The following is a 20617-nucleotide window of genomic DNA, read 5'->3' as shown; positions in this document are numbered from 1 at the left end:
GAACGAATTACAATAGGGCTTTCGCTGGGCGACTTGCAGTCGCCGCTCGGGCCCTAATTAAAGCCGCAAGCGGCGATGGCGGGCCCTCGCTCGCCCATGCCACCGCGGGGCCTGAGGCACGCCGGGGCTGTGGCGCGGAGCAGAAATGGAGAAAAAACCTGGAAGGAGGCAAAAAACGCAATGTTTCGTTCATCCACCAGGGGGCAGTCACCGCATGTGGTCTGGTGCGTTCAGGGGCGGCCCCTCATCACTCCTGTGAAGTTTGGAGTGAATCGGACAAAGCATGAGGGAGTTATGAGCAGTTAAAGGTTCGTCCACCAGGGGGCAGTAATGGGATGCGTGCAGCTGTGTTCAGAGTCAGTCCCTCATCACACATGTGAAGTTTTGTGGAAATCGGACAATGTTGATGTAAAATATGGCACTTCCTGTTTCCACTAGGGGGCGAATGAGTGAGATCGCCTATGAGCATATGGAGACGTTGAGGTCGTGACCCTGGACCTGTGTACCAATTTTCATGTTGATACGAGTTCAATAAAGCCATCCAAAGGGCAAACGTATTGTCATGGCGAGGAATGGTCGCCGCGTCGCCACACGGACGCCATTACTCGTAGCTTCACAGCGTTCATGATGGAGCTTCACCAACTGGTTCTGCATGTTTTAGAAGTGGAATGAAGTTGATGGGGCAAAGTATGTACATTTTCCAAATTTTAGTACACTTCCTGTTACCACCGGGGGGCGCTATGAGTTACGTGGGAAGTTAATATATCGGGACGTTCAGGGCGGAGCCATCATCATGTCCAGCAAGTTTGAAGTTGATTGGATGAAGTATGTGGGCGTGAGAGCCACTCGTATGGACATGGCGAGAACGCCAAAGTCTGTTGAGCACAGGTAGCCACGCCCTTTGACCTACGGACTCACGGAGCACAAGATAAGCTCAGCTAGGTCTGGAGATGTGGTATACCTAATTTGAACTTGATCGGGCAAATTCTGTGGGAGGAGTTACGTTTAGGCGGGAAAAATAAAAACCAAAATGGCCGACTTCCTGTTGGGTTGAGGTCATGAGGTCAAGAGGATTTTTTGTATATCTGGGTATAATACATATGTGTACCAAATTTTGTGTGTGTACGACAAAGTAAGACGAATGGCGATGCCATTGACACGTGTTTGTAGGGGGCGCTATTCGGTCATTTTGCGCCGTCCATGTGCGGCACCACCAAAATATCGAATTTCGGAGAAGGCCGGACGTCCGTGCAAAAGTAGACGCATTTTCGCATTTGGGAAAGGGGCGAAATTGGGGCCAGAAGTTGCGTAAGAATAATAATAATAATAAACAGCGCGATTTCAATAGGGCTTTCGCTGGGCGACTTGCAGTCGCCGCTCGGGCCCTAATTAAAGCCGCAAGCGGCGATGATCGGCCCTCGCTCGACCCATGCGACCGCGGGGGCCTGAGGCGTGCGGGGGCCGTGGCGCGAAGCGAGAATGGCGAAAAAGCGCTGCGGGAGCGGAAAAACGCAACGTGCGGTTCGTCCACTAGGTGGCGCTACGAAGCCAGAAGCGGGTAGCGGCGTTCAGGAGCTGACCGGGATCAAGCACCTGAAGTTTGATGTGAATCGGACAATGTAAATGTAAAACAGGTCACTTCCTGTTACCAACAGGGGGCGCATTTGTATGAATCCAGATGTGGTTGGGTGTGTTCAGGGGCGGAGTGTCATCACACGTGTAACATTTGAAGTCGATTTGACAATGTAAGTGTAAAGCAGGTCACTTCCTGTTACCACCGGGGGGCGCATTTGTATGAAGCCAGATGTGGGTAGGTGTGATCAGGGGCTGACCGGGATGAAATCTGTAAAATTGGAGGTCGATTGGACATTGTAAGTGTAAAGCAGGTCACTTCCTGTTACCACCGGGGGGCGCATTTGTATCAATCCAGATGCGGGTAGGTGTGATCAGGGGCTGACCAGGATCACATGTGTTAAATTTGAAGAAAATCGGACAATGTAAGTGTAAACCAGGTCACTCTGACCACCGGGGGCGTATTTGTATTAGGTTTGTTCAGTGGCTGACTGGCATCACCCATGGTAAATTAGAATTGAATCTGCTCATGTAAGTGAATGCAACAATAAAGCAGGTCACTTTCTGTTACCACCAGGGGGTGTACATGGGAAGTTTATACATCAAAACGTTCAGGGCGGAGCCATCGTCATTCACAGCAACATTGAAGTTGATAGGATTAAGTATGTGGGCGGAGCATCCGCTCGAAGGTGAAATGGCGAGCAAACAAAAAGGCGCCAAACTTGACAAGGCCGCAGAATCCACGCCCTTTGACCTAGAGACTTGCGGAGCACAACTTTTAATCAGCATGGTATCTCGCTGGTCTGTAGCCAATTTGAAGTTGATCGGACAAAATCTGTGGGCGGAGTTAACTTGTTTATGTAAAAAAAGTCACTTCCTGTTACCACCGGGGGGCGCATTGAGCAAAGTGGGATATTGATATATCGGGCGAATCAGGGACTCACTGCCGTAATTGCAATTCAAGTTTGAAGTTGATAGGATAAAGTATGTGGGCGTGACAGCCAACCGAATTTGGATGGCGTTCGAGCCCAACTTTGGCGCCCACCAGAAGCCACGCCCTTTGACGAATCGAGCTACGGAGCACAATCTTTACTCAGCTAGGTCAGAAGATGTTGTCTATCAAATTTGGAGCGTGTCGGGCAAATCGTTTTGGACGAGTTAATTTGGCGCCAAAAACGACCAATTCAAAATGGCCGACTTCCTGTTGACATTTCACCATGACATTAAGAGGCTTTTTTGTATATCTGGGTATGGTACATATGTGTACCGAATTTCGTCCGTCTAGGCCAAAGTGACCCAATTTCCCTATGGGCTTTTTTGAACTTTGTAGGGGGCGCTATTTCGCCATTTCGTGTCGGACATGCGCGAGCAGCACAAAATATCGAATTTCGGAAGAAGCCGGACGTCCGGCAAAAAGTTCACGCATTTTTGAGTTGGGGAAAGGGGCGAAATTGGGGTTTGAAGGCGGAGAAGAATAATAATAATTAAAGCCGCAAGCGGCGATGGCGGGCCCTCGCTCGCCCATGCCACCGCGGGGCCTGAGGCACGCCGGGGCCGTGGCGCGGAGCAGAAATGGAGAAAAAACCTGGAAGGAGGCCAAAAACGCAATGTTTCGTTCATCCACCAGGGGGCAGTCACCGCATGTGGTGTGGTGCGTTCAGGGGCCGCCCCTCATCACTCGTGTGAAGTTTGGAGTGAATCGGACAAAGCATGAGGGAGTTATGAGCAGTTAAAGGTTCGTCCACTAGGGGGCAGTAATGAGATGCGTGCAGGTGTGTTCAGGGTCAGTCCCTCATCACACATGTGAAGTTTCGTGGAAATCGGACAAAGCATGAGGGAGTTATGAGCAGTTAAAGGTTTGTCCACTAGGGGGCAGTAATGGGATGCGTGCAGGTGTGTTCAGGGTCAGCCCCTCATCACACATGTGAAGTTTCGTGGAAATCGGACAAAGCATGAGGGAGTTATGAGCAGTTAAAGGTCCGTCCACTAGGGGGCAGTAATGGGATGCGTGCAGGTGTGTTCAGGGTCAGCCCCTCATCACACATGTGAAGTTTCGTGGAAATCGGACAATGTTGATGCAAAAAATGGCACTTCCGGTTTCCACTAGGGGGCCACATGAGCGACACCCCTATCAGATGGAAGAGGTCTCCACCCTGGACCTGTCTATCAAATTTCATGATGATACGAGTTCATTAAAGCCATCAAAAAGCCAAACGTATTTTCATGGCGAGTAATTGATGGTAGCCACGCCCCCACAGGGACGCCATTACTCGTAGCTTCACAGTGTTCATAATGTAGCTTCACCAACTGGTTCTGCATGTTTTAGAAGTGGAATGAAGTTGATGGGGTCAACTATGTATTTTTAATGAATTTTAGTTCACTTCCTGTTACCACCGGGGGGCGCTATGAGCGACGTAGGCAAATAATATGTCGGATCGTTCAGGGTCTCGCCATAGATTTTTGCACCAAGTTTGAAGCGTCTACGATCAACTATGTGGGCATGAGAGCCGTTCGTATTTACATGGCGAGCACCGAAACAGTCGCCAAACTTGGGGGCACGCCAGAGGCCAAGCCCTTTGAGCTACAGACCTGCGGAGCACAAGATAAGCTCAGCTAGGTATGACGATGTTGCGTACCTAATTTCAACTTGATCGGGCGAACGCTGTGGGAGGAGTTCAGTTTAGGCGGGAAAAATCAAAACCAAAATGGCCGACTTCCTGTTGGGTTGAGGTCATGAGGTCAAGAGGCTTTTTTGCATATCTGGGTATAATACATATGTGTACCAAATTTTGTGAGTGTAGGACAAAGTTAGCAAAATTCCCTATGGGCATTTTTGGACTTTGTAGGGGGCGCTATTCCGCCATTTTGCGTCGACCGTGTGCGACAACTCAAAAATATCGAATTTCGGATCCGGCCGGACGCCCATGCAAAAGTACACGCATTTTCGCCTTTGGGAAAGGGGTCAAAATGGCATTTTAAGAGCGCAAGAATAATAAAGAATAATAATAATTAAAGCCGCAAGCGGCGATGGCGGGCCCTCGCTCGCCCATGCCACCGCGGGGCCTGAGGCACGCCGGGGCCGTGGCGCGGAGCAGAAATGGAGAAAAAACCTGGAAGGAGGCCAAAAATGCAATGTTTCGTTCATCCACCAGGGGGCAGTCACCGTATGTGGTCTGGTGCGTTCAGGGGCCGCCCCTCATCACTCATGTGAAGTTTGGAGTGAATCGGACAAAGCATGAGGGAGTTATGAGCAGTTAAAGGTTCGTCCACTAGGGGGCAGTAATGGTATGCGTGCAGGTGCGTTCAGGGTCAGTCCCTCATCACACATGTGAAGTTTCGTGGAAATCGGACAAAGCATGAGGGAGTTATGAGCAGTTAAAAGTTTGTCCACTAGGGGGCAGTAATGGGATGCGTGCAGGTGTGTTCAGGGTCAGCCCCTCATCACACATGTGAAGTTTCGTGGAAATCGGACAATGTTGATGCAAAAAATGGCACTTCCTGTTTCCACTAGGGGGCAAATTACTGAGATCGCCTATGAGTACATAGAAACGTTGAGGTCGTGACCCTGGACCTGTGTACCAATTTTCATGTTGATAGGAGTTCAATAAAGCCATCCAAAGGGCAAACGTATTGTCATAGCGAGGAATGTTAGCCACGCCCCCACAGGGACGCCATTACTCGTAGCTTCACAGCGTTCATAATGTAACTTCACCAACTGGTTCTGCATGTTGTAGAAGTGGAATGAAGTTGATGGGGCAAAGTATGTACATTTTCCAAATTTTAGTACACTTCCTGTTACCACCGGGGGGCGCTATGAGTTACGTGGGAAGTTAATATATCGGCACGTTCAGGGCGGAGCCATCGTCATGTCCAGCAAGTTTGAAGTTGATTGGATGAAGTATGTGGGCGTGAGAGCCACACGTATGGACATGGCGAGAACGCCAAAGTGAATTGAGCGCTGGCAGCCACGCCCTTTGACCTACGGACTCACGGAGCACAAGATAAGCTCAGCTAGGTCTGGAGGTGTGGTATACCTAATTTGAACTTGATCGGGCGAACACTCTGGGAGGAGTTAATTTTAGGCGGGAAAAATCTACACCAAAATGGCCGACTTCCTGTTGGGTTGAGGTCATGAGGTCAAGAGGCTTTTTTGCATATCTGGGTATAATACATATGTGTACCAAATTTTATCAACATCGGACAAAGTCAGTCAAATTCCCTATGGGGATTTTGAGAGTTTGTAGGGGGCGCTATTTCGCCATTTTGCGTCGACCATGTGCGACGACCCAAAAATATCGAATTTCGGATGAGGCCGGAGGGACATGCAAAGTTAGACAACTTTTCCAGTTGGGGAAAGGGGCGAAATTGGGGCATGAAGAGTCGCGTGAATAATAATAAGAATAATTAAAGCCGCAAGCGGCGATGACGGGCCCTCGCTCGCCCATGCGACCGCGGGGCCTGAGGCATGCCTGGGCTGCAATGTTTCGTTCATCCACCAGGTGGCGCTAAGCAGTTGTGGGTGGGTGCGTTCAGGGGCGGCCCCTCATCACTCATGTGAAGTTTGGAGTGAATCGGACAAAGCATGAAGGAGTTATGAGCAGTTAATGGTTCATCCACCAGGGGGCAGTCACCGCATGTGGTGTGGTGCGTTCAGGGGCGGCCCCTCATCACTCATGTGAAGTTTGGAGTGAATCGGACAAAGCATGAGGGAGTTATGAGCAGTTAATGGTTCGTCCACTAGGGGGCAGTAATGGGATGCGTGCAGGTGTGTTCAGGGTCAGTCCCTCATCACACATGTGAAGTTTGGAGTGAATCGGACAAAGCATGAGGGAGTTATGAGCAGTTAAAGGTTCGTCCACCAGGGGGCAGTAATGGGATGCGTGCAGGTGTGTTCAGGGTCAGTCCCTCATCACACATGTGAAGTTTCGTGGAAATCGGATAATGTTGATGTAAAATATGCCACTTCCTGTTTCCACTAGGGGGCAACATGAGTGAGATCGCCTACGAGCATATGGAGACGTTGAGGTCGTGACCCTGGACCTGTGTACCAATTTTCATGTTGATACGAGTTCATTAAAGCCATCAAAAGGGCAAACGTATTGTCATGGCGAGGAATGTTAGCCACGCCCCCACAGGGACGCCATTACTCGTAGCTTCACAGCGTTCATAATGTAGCTTCACCAACTGGTTCTGCATGTTTTAGAAGTGGAATGAAGTTGATGGGGCAAAGTATGTACATTTTCCAAATTTTAGTCCACTTCCTGTTACCACCGGGGGGCGCTATGAGTTACGTGGGAAGTTAATATATCGGGACGTTCAGGGCGGAGCCATCGTCATGTCCAGCAAGTTTGAAGTTGATTGGATGAAGTATGTGGGCGTGAGAGCCACTCGTATGGACATGGCGAGCACGCCAAAGTGAATTGAGCGCTGGTAGCCTCGCCCTTTGACCTACGGACTCACGGAGCACAAGATAAGCTCAGCTAGGTCTGGAGATGTGGTGTACCTAATTTCAACTTGATCGGGCGAACGCTCTGGGAGGAGTTAATTTTAGGCGGGAAAAATCAAAACCAAAATGGCCGACTTCCTGTTGTGTTGAGGTCATGAGGTCAAGAGGATTTTTTGTATATCTGGGTATAATACATATGTGTACCGAATTTTGTGTGTGTATGACAAAGTAAGACGATGGCGATGCCATTGACACGTGTTTGTAGGGGGCGCTATTCAGCCATTTGGCCACGCCCATTTCCAACGACTTTAAAATATCAAATTTTTCGCGAGGCCTGATGTGCATGCCAAAATTCACGCGTTTTGGGGCATGTTGAGGCCCCCAAAAATGCGATTTTAGGGAGAATATAATAATAATAATAAACATAGCAATTACAATAGGGCTTTCGCTGGGCGACTTGCAGTCGCCGCTCGGGCCCTAATAAACATTACAATTTCAATAGGGCTTTCGCTGGGCGACTTGCAGTCGCCGCTCGGGCCCTAATAATAAACAGCGCGATTTCAATAGGCCCTCCGCGGGCGAGTGCTACTCGCCGCTCGGGCCTAATAATTAAAGCCGCAAGCGGCGATGACGGGCCCTCGCTCACCCATGCGACCGCGGGGCCTGAGGCATGTCGGGGCTGCAATGATTTGTTCATCCACCAGGTGGCGCTAAGCAGTTGTGGGCGGGTGCGTTCAGGGGCGGCCCCTCATCACTCATGTGAAGTTTGGAGTGAATCGGACAAAGCATGAGGGAGTTATGAGCAGTTAATGGTTCATCCACTAGGGGGCAGTAATGGGATGCATGCAGGTGTGTTCAGGGTCAGTCCCTCATCACACATGTGAAGTTTCGTGGAAATCGGACAATGTTGATGTAAAATATGCCACTTCCTGTTTCCACTAGGGGGCAACATGAGTGAGATCGCCTATGAGCATATGGAGACGTTGAGGTCATGACCCTGGACCTGTGTACCAATTTTCATGTTGATACGAGTTCATTAAAGCCATCATGAAGCCAAACGTATTGTCATGGCGAGGAATGGTCGCGGCGTCGCCACACGGACGCCATTACTCGTAGCTTCACAGTGTTCATAATGTAGCTTCACCAACTGGTTCTGCATGTTTTAGAAGTGGAATGAAGTTGATGGGATAAAGTATGTACATTTTCCAAATTTTAGTCCACTTCCTGTTACCACCGGGGGGCGCTATGAGTTACGTGGGAAGTTAATATATCGGGACGTTCAGGGCGGAGCCAACATCATGTCCAGCAAGTTTGAAGTTGATTGGATGAAGTATGTGGGCGTGAGAGCCACTCGTATGTACATGGCGAGCACGCCAAAGTGAATTGAGCGCTGGCAGCCACGCCCTTTGACCTACGGACTCACGGAGCACAAGATAAGCTCAGCTAGGTCTGGAGATATGGTGTACCTAATTTGAACTTGATCGGGCGAACGCTCTGGGAGGAGTTAATTTTAGGCGGGAAAAATCAAAACCAAAATGGCCGACTTCCTGTTGTGTTGAGGTCATGAGGTCAAGAGGATTTTTTGTATATCTGGGTATAATACATATGTGTACCGAATTTTGTGTGTGTATGACAAAGTAAGACGATGGCGATGCCATTGACACGTGTTTGTAGGGGGCGCTATTCAGCCATTTGGCCACGCCCATTTCCAACGACTTTAAAATATCAAATTTTTCGTGAGGCCTGATGTGCATGCCAAAATTCACGCGTTTTGGGGCATGTTGAGGCCCCCAAAAATGCGATTTTAGGGAGAATATAATAATAATAAACATAGCAATTACAATAGGGCTTTCGCTGGGCGACTTGCAGTCGCCGCTCGGGCCCTAATAATAAACATTACAATTTCAATATAGCATTTTTCCCCCTGGGTCTTCCATACCACATGATTACTTCACTACTTGATTACTTTGGGGTCACTTGCACTTTGGGGTCACTTGCACGTTGGGGCATGAACGAATTACAATAGGGCTTTCGCCAGGCGACTTGCAGTCGCCGCTCGGGCCCTAATAATAATTTTTAAACAGCGTTTCACCACCTCTCATCTCTGCCAGTCAGTCCACCTGCCGTCTCTCTCGCGTGCGGTCGCACACACACGCACATGCGCGCGCGCGCACGTACACAGAGACACGGGCGCATGGACAGGTTGCGCTTTGCCGCTCGTAAACAATAAATGCGCTATATCGCGCTGATTGTACAGTGTTCAACCCCCCCGTCGGATAGTCCGACCACCATCGCTTCCTTCCTCCATGCTGCTGCCTCCATGTCGCTGCTACAGTACAAGTAGGTAACTTGGTTCTCTCTCTACCGCCCCCCCTCCCTCCTCCCTCTTGTTCTCCCTCTTTCCCTCTCTAGTTCGTCTTTTCCCGGTGCTTTTACGTCGTGTCAAAAAAAAAGTAACGAGCCTGTTTTTACAATGTAAGGAGTAGAAAGTACATATTTTTGCGTATAAATGTAGGGAGTAAAAGTAAAAAGTCGTCAAAAAAATAAATACTCAAGTAAAGTACAGATACCTGAAAAATCTACTTAAGTACAGTAACGAAGTATTTGTACTTCGTTACTTGCCACCTCTGGCACACACACACACACACAGCGCGGGTTGTCTGTCATATTTGTTGTAAACCTTGTAATAATAGCTTGTTGAGTACAGTTAACATTATTGTTGCTTTGGTTTGAGTGTGGATTAATTGTTAACGGTTGTTGTTGTGTAGCTAATGTGAGCAGTGGTCCAATATCAGATCCTGTTATTGATGAGTTGGGTTTTAATAACAGCTGATCTGTGCTGTAAATTAATGTGGATTGTGATGAGAAGGTGTTGCAATACACACTTTAAGACTTATCTGTGCAAAGTGTAAACCATTGTTTACCTCAAACCTGTTTGTTGTGACCCCCCCCAAACTCGTGGTTTGTGCCGGCGGCTGTCACTAATGTTAAAGTGATGATTTACAATCGAGAGTTTATCCATTGTGTTTTATTTTGAAATTTAGCGAATGCTCGGTGCGTTTCATTTCCTGTTTCCTCTGCGTGGATTGATGCGTGATGGCTGCGTGACTGAATTTGCATCTTTGGTATTAAAGTAATCCAAAAGTAACTAAATGTAAGCTACATTGTTGCGAGTCGGCTCCGGCAGAAGCTCTGCGCCGTGCACACTATTTCAGATGCCTATTTTGTCATAGTTTATCAACGTTTTTTCGCCATTCTTCTTTAGGATAATGTTACGTTAATTTTGTGGTGGGGACAAAATTGTTCTTGACAAAAAGTGGTGGGGACATGTCCCCAGCGTCCCCAGCGTAAATGACGCCTATGTCTGCAGTTACCACCTTGTTGCAGTGACAAAGATCATGAATGTTATTGTAGCTCAGGACTGAAATCTAGTGATATGATTGGATGTTATTGTTGAATAGAATTAAAGAAGAGGAAGCCTCAGAGCTCCTTCAGGAGGAAATAGACTCTATTTAAAAAGGGCCCAGCCAATCAGGTGCAGGACCGAGCCATGAGGATCATCTCAGTGAGAGAAGATGAGCTGAACCATCCCATCATCATGTCCCACCATCACATGCACCAACTGGATTTTCACTATTTACATCAGAGTTTTATTTGAACAGATTTGATGTTTTCTCTAATCACAGACTATGTGGCTGTGGACTCTCAGAGACTCACTGTGAAGTCGTGGCCTCAGCTCTGAAGTCCGACCCCTCCCACCTGACACACCTGGACCTGAGTGACAACAGGAACCTGCAGGATTCAGGAGTGGAGGTTCTGTGTGCTGGACTGGAGAGTCCAAACTGTAGACTGGAGACTCTGAGGTCAGTTTGTCTGTCGTAGTGTTTTGTCTGTATTCAGGTCAAATGTTTGAAGTTTCACTTGTTCATTGGTTGAGGATTTCAACAAAGAGCTGGAGAAGAGAAAGGACTCAGTGTTTATTACTACAAGAAGAAGGAGAGACCAGTCAGTGTTTGTGATGGAGACAAGTTCTCTGGTTTTTATCATCTAGATTTTGATCTTCAAACCAGAAACTTGATGAGGATCAAACTCACAGATGTTCTGCTGCTGATTTGAACATGACAGAAGCTTCAACAAATATTTCACCAAGCTGAAGTCACATCAGTGATGATGATGAACGGCAGCAGATTGGAGATTTCTGGAAACATCAAAGGTTTCTAAGGTTCCAGTTGATTTCCAGCTGGTTCTTGAAAACAGAATCTATTGTGTTCATTTTCACTGTTGATCATTTTATTCTTGGTGTCTGTTCAAACAGATTTACAGGCTTCAATGTTCCACAAAGAGCTGATTGTCCTTCCACTGTAGATGTGACATGTGTCTGAAAGGCTCTGATAGGGCTCAGGCTCTTTGAGGCCCAATAACAGAAGAACACAAGAACAGAAGGACAAAGTCCCTCTACTCATTTAGACACTGATCATTGATCAGGACACATCTGATCCATTACCACTGATCTGATCTACATCTGTTATTCTTTATTCAGATTGTTGAGCTGCCGGTTGTCAGAGATCAGCTGTTCTTCTCTGGTGTCAGCTCTGAAGTCCAACCCCTCCCACCTGAGACACCTGGACCTGGGTGGAAACAACCTGCAGGATTCAGGAGTGAAGGATCTGAGTGGTTTTCTGGAGAGTCCAGACTGTAGACTGGAGACTCTGAGGTCAGTTCACTGACTGTTACTGTTGTAGATCTTAGATCTTTGATCCACAACTGAACCTGATTGATCTCCACTCAGAACTTGAATCATTGATTTTGATGTGATGAATGAAGGACGTTTGAAATAGTTGTTGTCTCATGTTTCCACTTGTTCTTCTCTCACACTGACAATGACTCTTCACTTTCAGATCATTTCACTCAGTCTGATCAATAATGTCTGTTCACTTGACTTCATTTTGTTCACAGAGATGATTTGAATCTGATCTTAAAGTCGGAGCGTTTGACTGAATAAAGACTGACTGGTCTGAAGCCATCACATAAGATGTGTGTGTGTGTGTGTGTGTGTGTGTGTGTGTGTGTGTGTGTGTGTGTGTGTGTGTGTGTGTGTGTGTGTGTGTGTGTGTGTGCGCGTGTGTGCGTGTGTGCGTGTGTGTGTGTGGGGGGGTTGTCAACAGGTGTGTGTTCAGCTGAATGTGTGTAGTTTTAGTTTCCTGAGACCAGGACCAAGAAAGACCTTAGTCCTGGATCAGGACTGGACCTTTAGACTTTGATCCAGTTCAGTCCTGAATCAAAGTATTGGAGTCAGTGTTTAGTCAGTGATCTGTCTGATCAGATATTGATTCTATATTGACAGACTGTCCTGAGGTCAGCAGCAACGATCAGTTTTGACATGAAGAGGTGAATGAATGTTGTTCTTCTTTTATTCTTTATTCAGATTGGAGCGCTGCTGGTTGTCAAAGATCAGCTGTTCTTCTCTGGTCTCAGCTCTAAAGTCCAACCCCTCCCACCTGAGAGAACTGGACCTGAGGTACAACGGCCTGCAGGATTCAGACCTGAAGGATCTGTGTGATCTCCAGAAGAGTCCAGACTGTAGACTGAAGTCTCTGAGGTCAGTCAAGTCTGTAGCTGTTTCCCTCCAGATCAATCAACTCATGAAGGAAAAGTGTTTCTGGGCAGTTTATCTGGTTTCTGGAGTTTGTTTCTTTCATCATGTAACTTAGATCCACAACCAGACATTTAGACATATAGACAGACACATCTAGACAGGATGCCATAGCTGAAGGTCTAAATGTTCCAGCATCAGGTAAAGGTGTTAGGATGAAACCAGGAAGTAGGAGCCAGACGTCCTGTTGCATCTATCACTCCTATCAGATTGACTAAATCCATGTTGTTAATGAAGACACAGCAATACAGTGTGAAAAGGTGTGAAGGTGGTTCCACCCCCCCTCTCTACACAATGTTACAGGAAACGGCTTCACTCTCACTACAGGCCAATGTCCACTCACTCAACTACTGACTAACAACAACTGACACATCTGGGGCCTCATTTATCATTGTGGATACACCTCTTTTTACACCCTTTTTCCCTCGTTTTGTGCGTACGCACTTTTCTCCGCCAAATTTGGGATCTATCAAGCCAAAACCTGACGGGAAAAAGTGCGGACATTTACACCCATTTTGACCCTGGCGTACCGTGATTTACACCTGTTTTGAGGAACAGGAGGAATTGGCGACACCGTTGCTGAGTCAGAGAACTGCAGTGTGAAAGGGAGAGAGGAGCGGAGTACATTTAGAGAGCACAGTAGGATTTTTTAAAAAGTAATTGTGGTAGTGGTGGACCGTTGCTGCTGGCAATCCAACCCGCTCTATAATAACACTAGGCTCTATGTTAATTGATAAACAGAGCGGATTGAGGATTTTGCTTTTTTGATTAGGATATGTGTGTGACGTCTGACAAGGATCAAACCATCCAAGTTTAAAAACACACCGGCAGCAGCGCACACTGATCTGCTACTGAGACTGTTATTAATCTGTCACCTGAGTTAACGAGGTGCACGTGTGTTTGGAGCTGAGAGGAGAGAATAAAGAGTGAGACACCTGAGGAGGAACTGTGAAGGACTCAGCTGTAATGGAAAATGACCCAAACCGAGTCCAGTAGAGCTGTAACTGTGTAGTGGAAAGGCGTGCAAAGTAATGGTAACTATCGTCCTGCTTCCTACATTGTTTTAACATCTAGGTAAAAAAAAAAAAAAGATTTTCTGGGATAAAGGGACAGATTACATGAGATTCTTCTTCTTTCTGCTCCCTTTTGTTGAGATTTGGGAGGTTTTTGTTTTTATTGTAGCTTATTAAAGTGCAAGATCATTTTTCTGACTGATTTATTGCCCGTGTATCTGCTTTCGGAGAAGCGGAGAAGTTCCGCTTCTTTCCCCCGCCCTCCGCCCGTTGTCTCCGTTGTCACTTTGTTGCTGCGCCACAGAGCGCACATGGCTAATTAAATATGCACGTGCTGACCATATATAGTTGTATATAGGCGTTCCGGGGGTGGGGTAAGAGGTGTGTTCACGTGTGCACCATTCTTGGGTCTGGTGTGATTTATTGCGGAGAGTTGTGAGTACACAACGCCTATATACAACTATATATGGTCAGCACGTGCATATTTAATTAGCCATGTGCTCTCTGTGGTGCAGCAACAAGTGACAACAAAGTGACAACGGAGACAACGGGCGGAGGGCGGGGGAAAGAAGCGGAACTTCTCCGCTTCTCCGAAAGCAGATACACGGGAAATAACTCAGTCAGAAAAATGATCTTGCACTTTAATAAGCTACAATAAAAACAAAAACCTCCCAAATCTCAACAAAAGGGAGCAGAAAGAAGAAGAATCTTATGTAATCTGTCCCTTTATCCCAGAAAATCTTTTTTTTTTTTTTTTTACCTAGATGTTAAAACAATGTAGGAAGCAGGACGATAGTTACCATTACTTTGAACGCCTTTCCACTACACAGTTACAGCTCTACTGGACTCGGTTTAGGTCATTTTCCATTACAGCCCTTCACAGTTCCTCCTCAGGGCCGCGTTGTCTCACTCTTTATTCTCTCGTCAGCTCCAAACACACGTGCACCTCGTTAACTCAGGTGACAGAATAATAACAGTCTAGGCTGCAGATCAGTTTGTGCTGCTGCCGATGTGTTTTTAAACTTGGATGGTTTGATCCTTGTCAGACGTCACACACATATCCTAATCAAAAAAGCAAAATCCACAATCCGCTCTGTTTTTCAATTAACATAGAGCCTAGTGTTATTATAGAGCGGGTTGGATTGCCAGCATCAACGGTCCACCACTACCACAATTACTTAATAAAATCCTACTGTGCTCTTCTAAATGTACTCCGCTCCTCTCTCCCTCTCACACTGCAGTTCTCTGACTCAGCAACGGTGTCGCCAATTCCTCCTGTTCCTCAAAAAAGGCGTAAATCACGGTACGCCAGGGTCAAAATGGGTGTAAATGTCCGCACTTTTCCCCGTCAGGTTTTGGTTTGATAAATCCCAAATTTGGCGGAGAAAGTGCGTATGCACAAAACGGGGGGAAAATGGCGTAAAAAAAGGTGTATCCACAATGATAAATGAGGCCCTAGGTCTGAACAGGACTGAAGTGGCTGCTGCATCACTGACTCAACAGTCTGTCATTCATCACCTCTCCTCTGTCTGTGTGTCTGTAGGTGGATGGATTCACATTGAGTTCACAGCTTCTTCACCAGTTCCTGTCAGATGAACCAGAGGAAGTGGAGGAGACTCCAGCGCTGCAGTCTGAACTGATCTAAGAACAGCTCCACTGTCACACACAGAGTCCAGTCCACCATCGTCCCTGTGTGTCCTCTGGACCTGACAGACCATCATCAGTGTCTCTGGACTTAAAGGGCATTTCCACTCGTAATCGATGTTTACCTCAGATATCAGGTCACCTATGACCAGGTCATTTCCTACCATCCATACTCCAACTGCAGCGTCTGGACGTTTAGATTCGTTTTTGTTCAAGAATCTATTGTTTTTTCGATGTTCATTAATGGGCTCTGGACTAATCTTTAAATTGTTCTGTGGTCGCAAGTAACGTCCTTTTGACCATTTTGAAATTCGCTTTACAATTAAATTTAATCAAAATTCTGACTTACCGTGGCTTCAGCATTGTTCTCTAACCTCTACCTGTTTAAAACATCACGTTTCATGCCAAGAAACCAGATGATTTCAGAGTTTCATTATTCAAGTTTTATTTTTTTCTTATTTCTCAAGCCCTTTGCAAGAGTAATAAACGATGATATAAACAACTGCAGATTAATTTTCTGTCAATAAAGCTATGGATTATTTGTTGACTATAATAAATATCAATTCTTTCTTATATAAAATAAAAAGGTTGAGACACTGCACAACAGAAGAAATGTCACATTTACCTTTTTTATTTAAAAAATCTTTGACATTCCAGTGTTTCTGTTTTCCATTTTCTAACAAAAGAGGGTGGTGAGATGACACTCCAGATTGTCAACCATTTTTCTGAACCTCAACAACACATGTGGTCAGATCACAAACATCTTCTCCATTCAAACAGATGGGTTCAACACTTCAAAAAAAGAAAAAAAAAGACCAGAAAAAGGCATTTGTTAGCAGATGTGATAGTGATTGTATGCATATACAAGACTGATGGGAGGGGAGGATTCACCGTGTGTCACAGTTTCACATCGCTCTGCCAAATTCTTCAAATTGTAAAAGAAAAAGAGAAGAAAACAACGAGCTGCAGTGTGGCAGTCGTCCGTCAGTGCTCCTGGGTGAGATCTGTAAACGGCCTCACTGTTTGCAGATTATAATTCATTGGTTATTCCTAACAGTAGACCATCATTTTTCACAAAACTGAGAAGATGCCGAAGCCTATGAAGTTGTTTGGAGTCGGTGGTGGGAATGACAAAACATAAAACACAGGACAAATCTGATAGTTTCTACTGCAGCTGCTCTTAAAAACACACCGACGTCCTCGCTCGCTCGCTCGCTGCTCTTTGAAAAGGCTGCCGAGACTTTTATTTACAATTAGGTCCAATGTCTGTCTGGGAAACGCACCTCTGTGGGTTTGAGCCGTAAACGACCGAAGGAAAGAGCCACACCAGAACAAACATCATCATATTCTACAAAACTGCACGTTGGCCCAAAATGTACAATCAGACCTGGGTCAGAATCCTCTCAGCGATCTGGTCTAAGACCGAACCAGAACTCATGTGTCGCAATATAAAGTCTAGAATCTGGCAGACCAGGTCCATTTCTGCCCACGAAGAGGAAGAAGAAGTTCTTATCAGGGTCTCGTTCCTTTTACCCCGTTTAAATAAAGTAGTTGCATATTGATGCTTTTATCTCACTGCTCGACTACAGAGTCGGAGGAAACAGAAAACATCCCGGAGTTGGTGACATTCATAATTAGATGAATCACATACAGAACGATCATCAGTCCAGTCTCAAAGGATTCTGAGTGTTTGATTCATGCCCAATTGTCCTCTCTTTCTTTGTGCTGGAAAAAAAACCCAATTAGGAAAGGAAAGTGACAGGGAAGAGGGAAAACAACGGAAAAGGAAACGAAAAAGAAAAGGGGACTCGTGTTGAAGCAAAGTTGAGGGAAAAGGGAAAATAAGGGCAAGCAAAAAGACGGGGAAGAGGGAAAACAACGGAAAATAAAAAGAAAAGGGGAAATAAAAGGGGACTTGTGTTGAAGCAAAGTTTAGGGAAAAGGGGAAAAGGAAAGTAAGGGCAGGCAAAAAGACGGGGAAAAGGGGAAACCAAACAAAATGAAAGAGGAAAGGAAAAAATAAAAGGGATGAGAAGTTTCTTCTTTGTGTTGAAGCAATCCCCACTTGTGGTAAAGGAAAGTTATGGGACAAGGGAAAAAGGAAAGTATGGGCAAAGAAAAGAAAAAGGGAATGAAAAGGGGAAAGGGAAGAGGATATAAAAGAAAAAAGGGAAAGGGGAAAAGCAAACAAAAGGCAAGTGGAAAAAAGGGAACAGGACAGGAAGGGAAAAGGGAAAGAATGAAAAGTTTCTTCTTTGTCTTGAACTAATCCCCACTTGTAGTGAAGGAAAGTTATGGGAAAAAGGAACAAAAAGACAGGGAAAAAGGAATGACAGAAGGGAAAAGGGAGAGGAAATAAAAAGGGGAAGAGGCATGTAAAAGGGAAAAGGGAAAAGCAAACGAAAGGGAGCGGGACAGGAAGAGAAAAGGGGAAAAACAAACAGACAATTCATATTTTCCAAAGTCCTGGTGATCGACCTCATACCAACATTGCTCATCATAATAATAATAATAATAATAATAATAATAATAATAATAATAATAATAATAATAATAATACTGCGACTACAGAGGTGGCTCCACTTCCAATAACAAAGCGACACACAAGATACACAAAGAAAACAAAAACACACACACACACACACGAGACAAAACAATGTCTGAATGAGAAAGTTGAATGCGAAGGCTTTGCTTCCTGCTGGTAGCCGAGTGTCCACGTCTCCACGGTGACGAACACTGAAGGAGTTTCGTCCTCAGAGCGACGAGTGAGTGTGTGAGGAACAAAGACGAAACGTAACTGACCAACAAACAGTATAGTGGTTTATTGTGTCGTATATTCTCATTCAGTCAATGAACGGTGGTAGTTGCTCTTCACTATGTACAATAATTTATTAGATTAGTTCATCTAAAACTGCTGCTTGTTTCTCCTAATTTGCTCTATTGACTTTTAAAGGAGCGAGTCGTTGTCATCCTTGTTGTTGTTGTAGTTTTGTGTAACTGCGGTATAAATTCATGAGTTTTACTTACAAGCTTATGTGCTATAAGAGTTGCAAATGTTCCAGAGGTGTGTGTCGGAGTGAGAGGAAGAGAGGAGGAGGAGGAGGAGGAGGAGGAGGAGGAGGAGGTCCAGACGGAGAAGCTTCACAAACGCTGAGGGACGAGGAGGAGGAGGAGGAGGAGGAGGAGCTAGTGGGCTGAGAGGAGGAAGAGGAGGAGGAGTGGGGGCTGATGTTGGGGGGGGTAGAGTCATCTTAATGTGGGGGGGTTGTGGGGGGGGGGCAGCGTGATGCATCATGGTTCAGATCTTGAGGTTCTTTATAGTTTCCACTCTCTTCTTGAGCAGATCTCCCAGCTCCTGTAGCGAGCGCAGGTAACTGCTCTGCACCTTGTCCATAGCAGCCTTCGTAAACGACGCCTCCTCCTGCAGCGCACGCACACACACACGCACACACACACACGCACGCACACACACACACACACAGTCACACACACACACACACACACACATATATACATATATATAAGTATATGCTGTATAATAATAATAATCTGCAGTCGTTTCATCACTCAGTCATCATTTTTGTTCACAAATGTCAAATATTTGATGGTTTGTCAGAATTGTTGCTTTATGTTGACACCCTGAATGTTCAGTTTATTGTTCTGTTGAATTGTTCTGTTTTAATTATTGAAATCAGGGCGTCAGGGCGTCAGGGAGTGGCCCTCCCTGAATAAATAAAGGTAAAGACATAAAGAAAGTAAGAAAGAAATAAAGAGAGGAAGGAAGAAAGAAAGAAAGAAAGACAGAAAGAAAGAAAAAAGAAAGAAAGAAAGTCAGAAAGGAAGAAAGAAAAAAGAAAGAAAGACAGAAAGAAAGAACAAAAGAAAAACAGAAAGGAAGAAAAAAGTAAGAAATGAAAAAAGACTGAAAGAAAGTCAGAAAGACAGAAAGAACAAAAGAAAAACAGAAAGAAAGAAAGAAAGAAAGAAAGAAAGAAAGAAAGAAAGAAAGAAAGAAAGAAAAAGAGCAGCAAAATCATAAAGAATAAAAACAAAACAAATTAAAAAAGCCCGAACGAGCGACGTGGGCCGGCCTTTCCGTAGGCTCACCACTGCGGGAGCGTTCAGAAGGGGCCGGTGCCGACCCGATCCCCGGACAACGACTCTGGTTTTAGGGACATGGATGTCACCTAGCTGGGAATATCACCTCGCTGGGGGGGGAAGAGCCTGAGCTCGTGCGAGAGGTTGAGCGGTATCGGCTAGAGATAGTCGGGCTCACCTCCACACAGCCTGGGCTCTGGAACCCAACTCCTGGAGAGAGGTTGGACTCTCTTCCACTCTGGAGTTGCCCACGGTGAGAGGCGGCGAGCTGGTGTGGGCTTGCTCATAGCTCCCCAGCTCAGCCACCATGTGTTGGAGTTCTCCCCGCTGAACGAGAGGGTCGTTTCCCTGCGCCTTCGGGTCGGGGATAGGTCTCTCACTGTTGTCTCGGCCTACGGGCCGAACAGCAGTGCAGAGTACCCGGCCTTCCTGGAGGCCCTGGGAGGGGTGCTGGAAAGTGCCCCAACCGGGGACTCCATCGTTCTGTTGGGGGACTTCAACGCTCACTAGGCAGCGACAGTGTTACCTGGAGAGGTGTGATTGGGAGGAACGGCCTCCCCAATCTGAACCCGAGCGGTGTTTTGTTATTGGATTTCTGTGCTAGCCACAGTTTGTCCATAATGAACACCATGTTCAGGCATAAGGGTGTCCATCAGTGCACGTGGCACCAGGACACCCTAGGCCGGAGGTCAATGATCGACGTTGTAGTCGTGTCATCTGACCTCCGGCCGTTTGTCTTGGACACTCGGGTGAAGAGAGGGGCTGAGCTGTCAACTCATCACCACCTGGTGCAAAAACGACCACATCATCCGCAAAAAGCAGAGATGAAATCAAGTGGCTCCCGAACCGTACCCCCTCCGGCCCTTGGCTGCACCTAGAAATTCTGTCCATAAAGACAATGAACAGAACCGGTGACAAAGGGCAGCCCTGCCCGAGTCCAACACGCACCGGGAACAGGTCTGACTTACTGCCGCCATGCGAACCAAGCTCCTGCTCCGGTCATACAGGGACCGTACAGCCCTCAGCAGAGGGCCTACGACCCCATACTCCCGGAGCTCCTCCCACAGGATGCCACATGGGAGGACTTGGAAGACCCAAGCGTATCGTGAGGGTCTGCTGGGAACGTCTGGCAGAATCCCCTGTCAGGGAGGTCTTCAACTCCCACCTCCGGGAGAGCTTTGACCGGATTCT

The 20617-nt window shown here is 46.5% G+C and overlaps 2 protein-coding genes across 25 annotated transcripts in view; one reads left to right on the top strand and one right to left on the bottom strand.

The window, feature by feature from the left end:
- LOC146976732 (NLR family CARD domain-containing protein 3-like) overlaps positions 1 to 16153 on the top strand; it is a 54928-nt gene extending 38775 nt beyond the window's left edge. For 10 of the 23 annotated variants that reach the window (XM_085792487.1, XM_085792486.1, XM_085792479.1 and 7 more), the window contains 2 exons: positions 11559 to 11732; positions 12444 to 12755. In XM_085792487.1, the coding sequence (XP_085648613.1) occupies positions 11559 to 11732; positions 12444 to 12729 (460 nt within the window). In that variant the 3' untranslated portion in view covers positions 12730 to 12755. Of the gene's footprint in view, positions 1 to 10704; positions 10882 to 11558; positions 11757 to 12443; positions 12756 to 15227 lie in introns of those variants that run through there. The other 13 variants (XM_085792482.1, XM_085792480.1, XM_085792477.1 and 10 more) reach the window with 13 other exon arrangements.
- Positions 15938 to 20617, bottom strand: part of naa25 (N-alpha-acetyltransferase 25, NatB auxiliary subunit) — a 33320-nt gene continuing 28640 nt past the window's right edge. For both annotated transcript variants that reach the window (XM_085792502.1, XM_085792503.1), the window contains one exon: positions 15938 to 18749. In XM_085792502.1, the coding sequence (XP_085648628.1) occupies positions 18627 to 18749 (123 nt within the window). In that variant the 3' untranslated portion in view covers positions 15938 to 18626. The remainder of the gene's footprint in view (positions 18750 to 20617) is intronic.

This window comes from Trachurus japonicus, chromosome 12 (assembly GCF_045865225.1).
Source record: "Trachurus japonicus isolate A0001 chromosome 12, Traja_1.0".
Classification (NCBI taxonomy): domain Eukaryota; kingdom Metazoa; phylum Chordata; class Actinopteri; order Carangiformes; family Carangidae; genus Trachurus; species Trachurus japonicus.
Note: the sequence above shows the minus strand (reverse complement) of the source record. Positions and strands in the feature narration are given on the sequence as shown.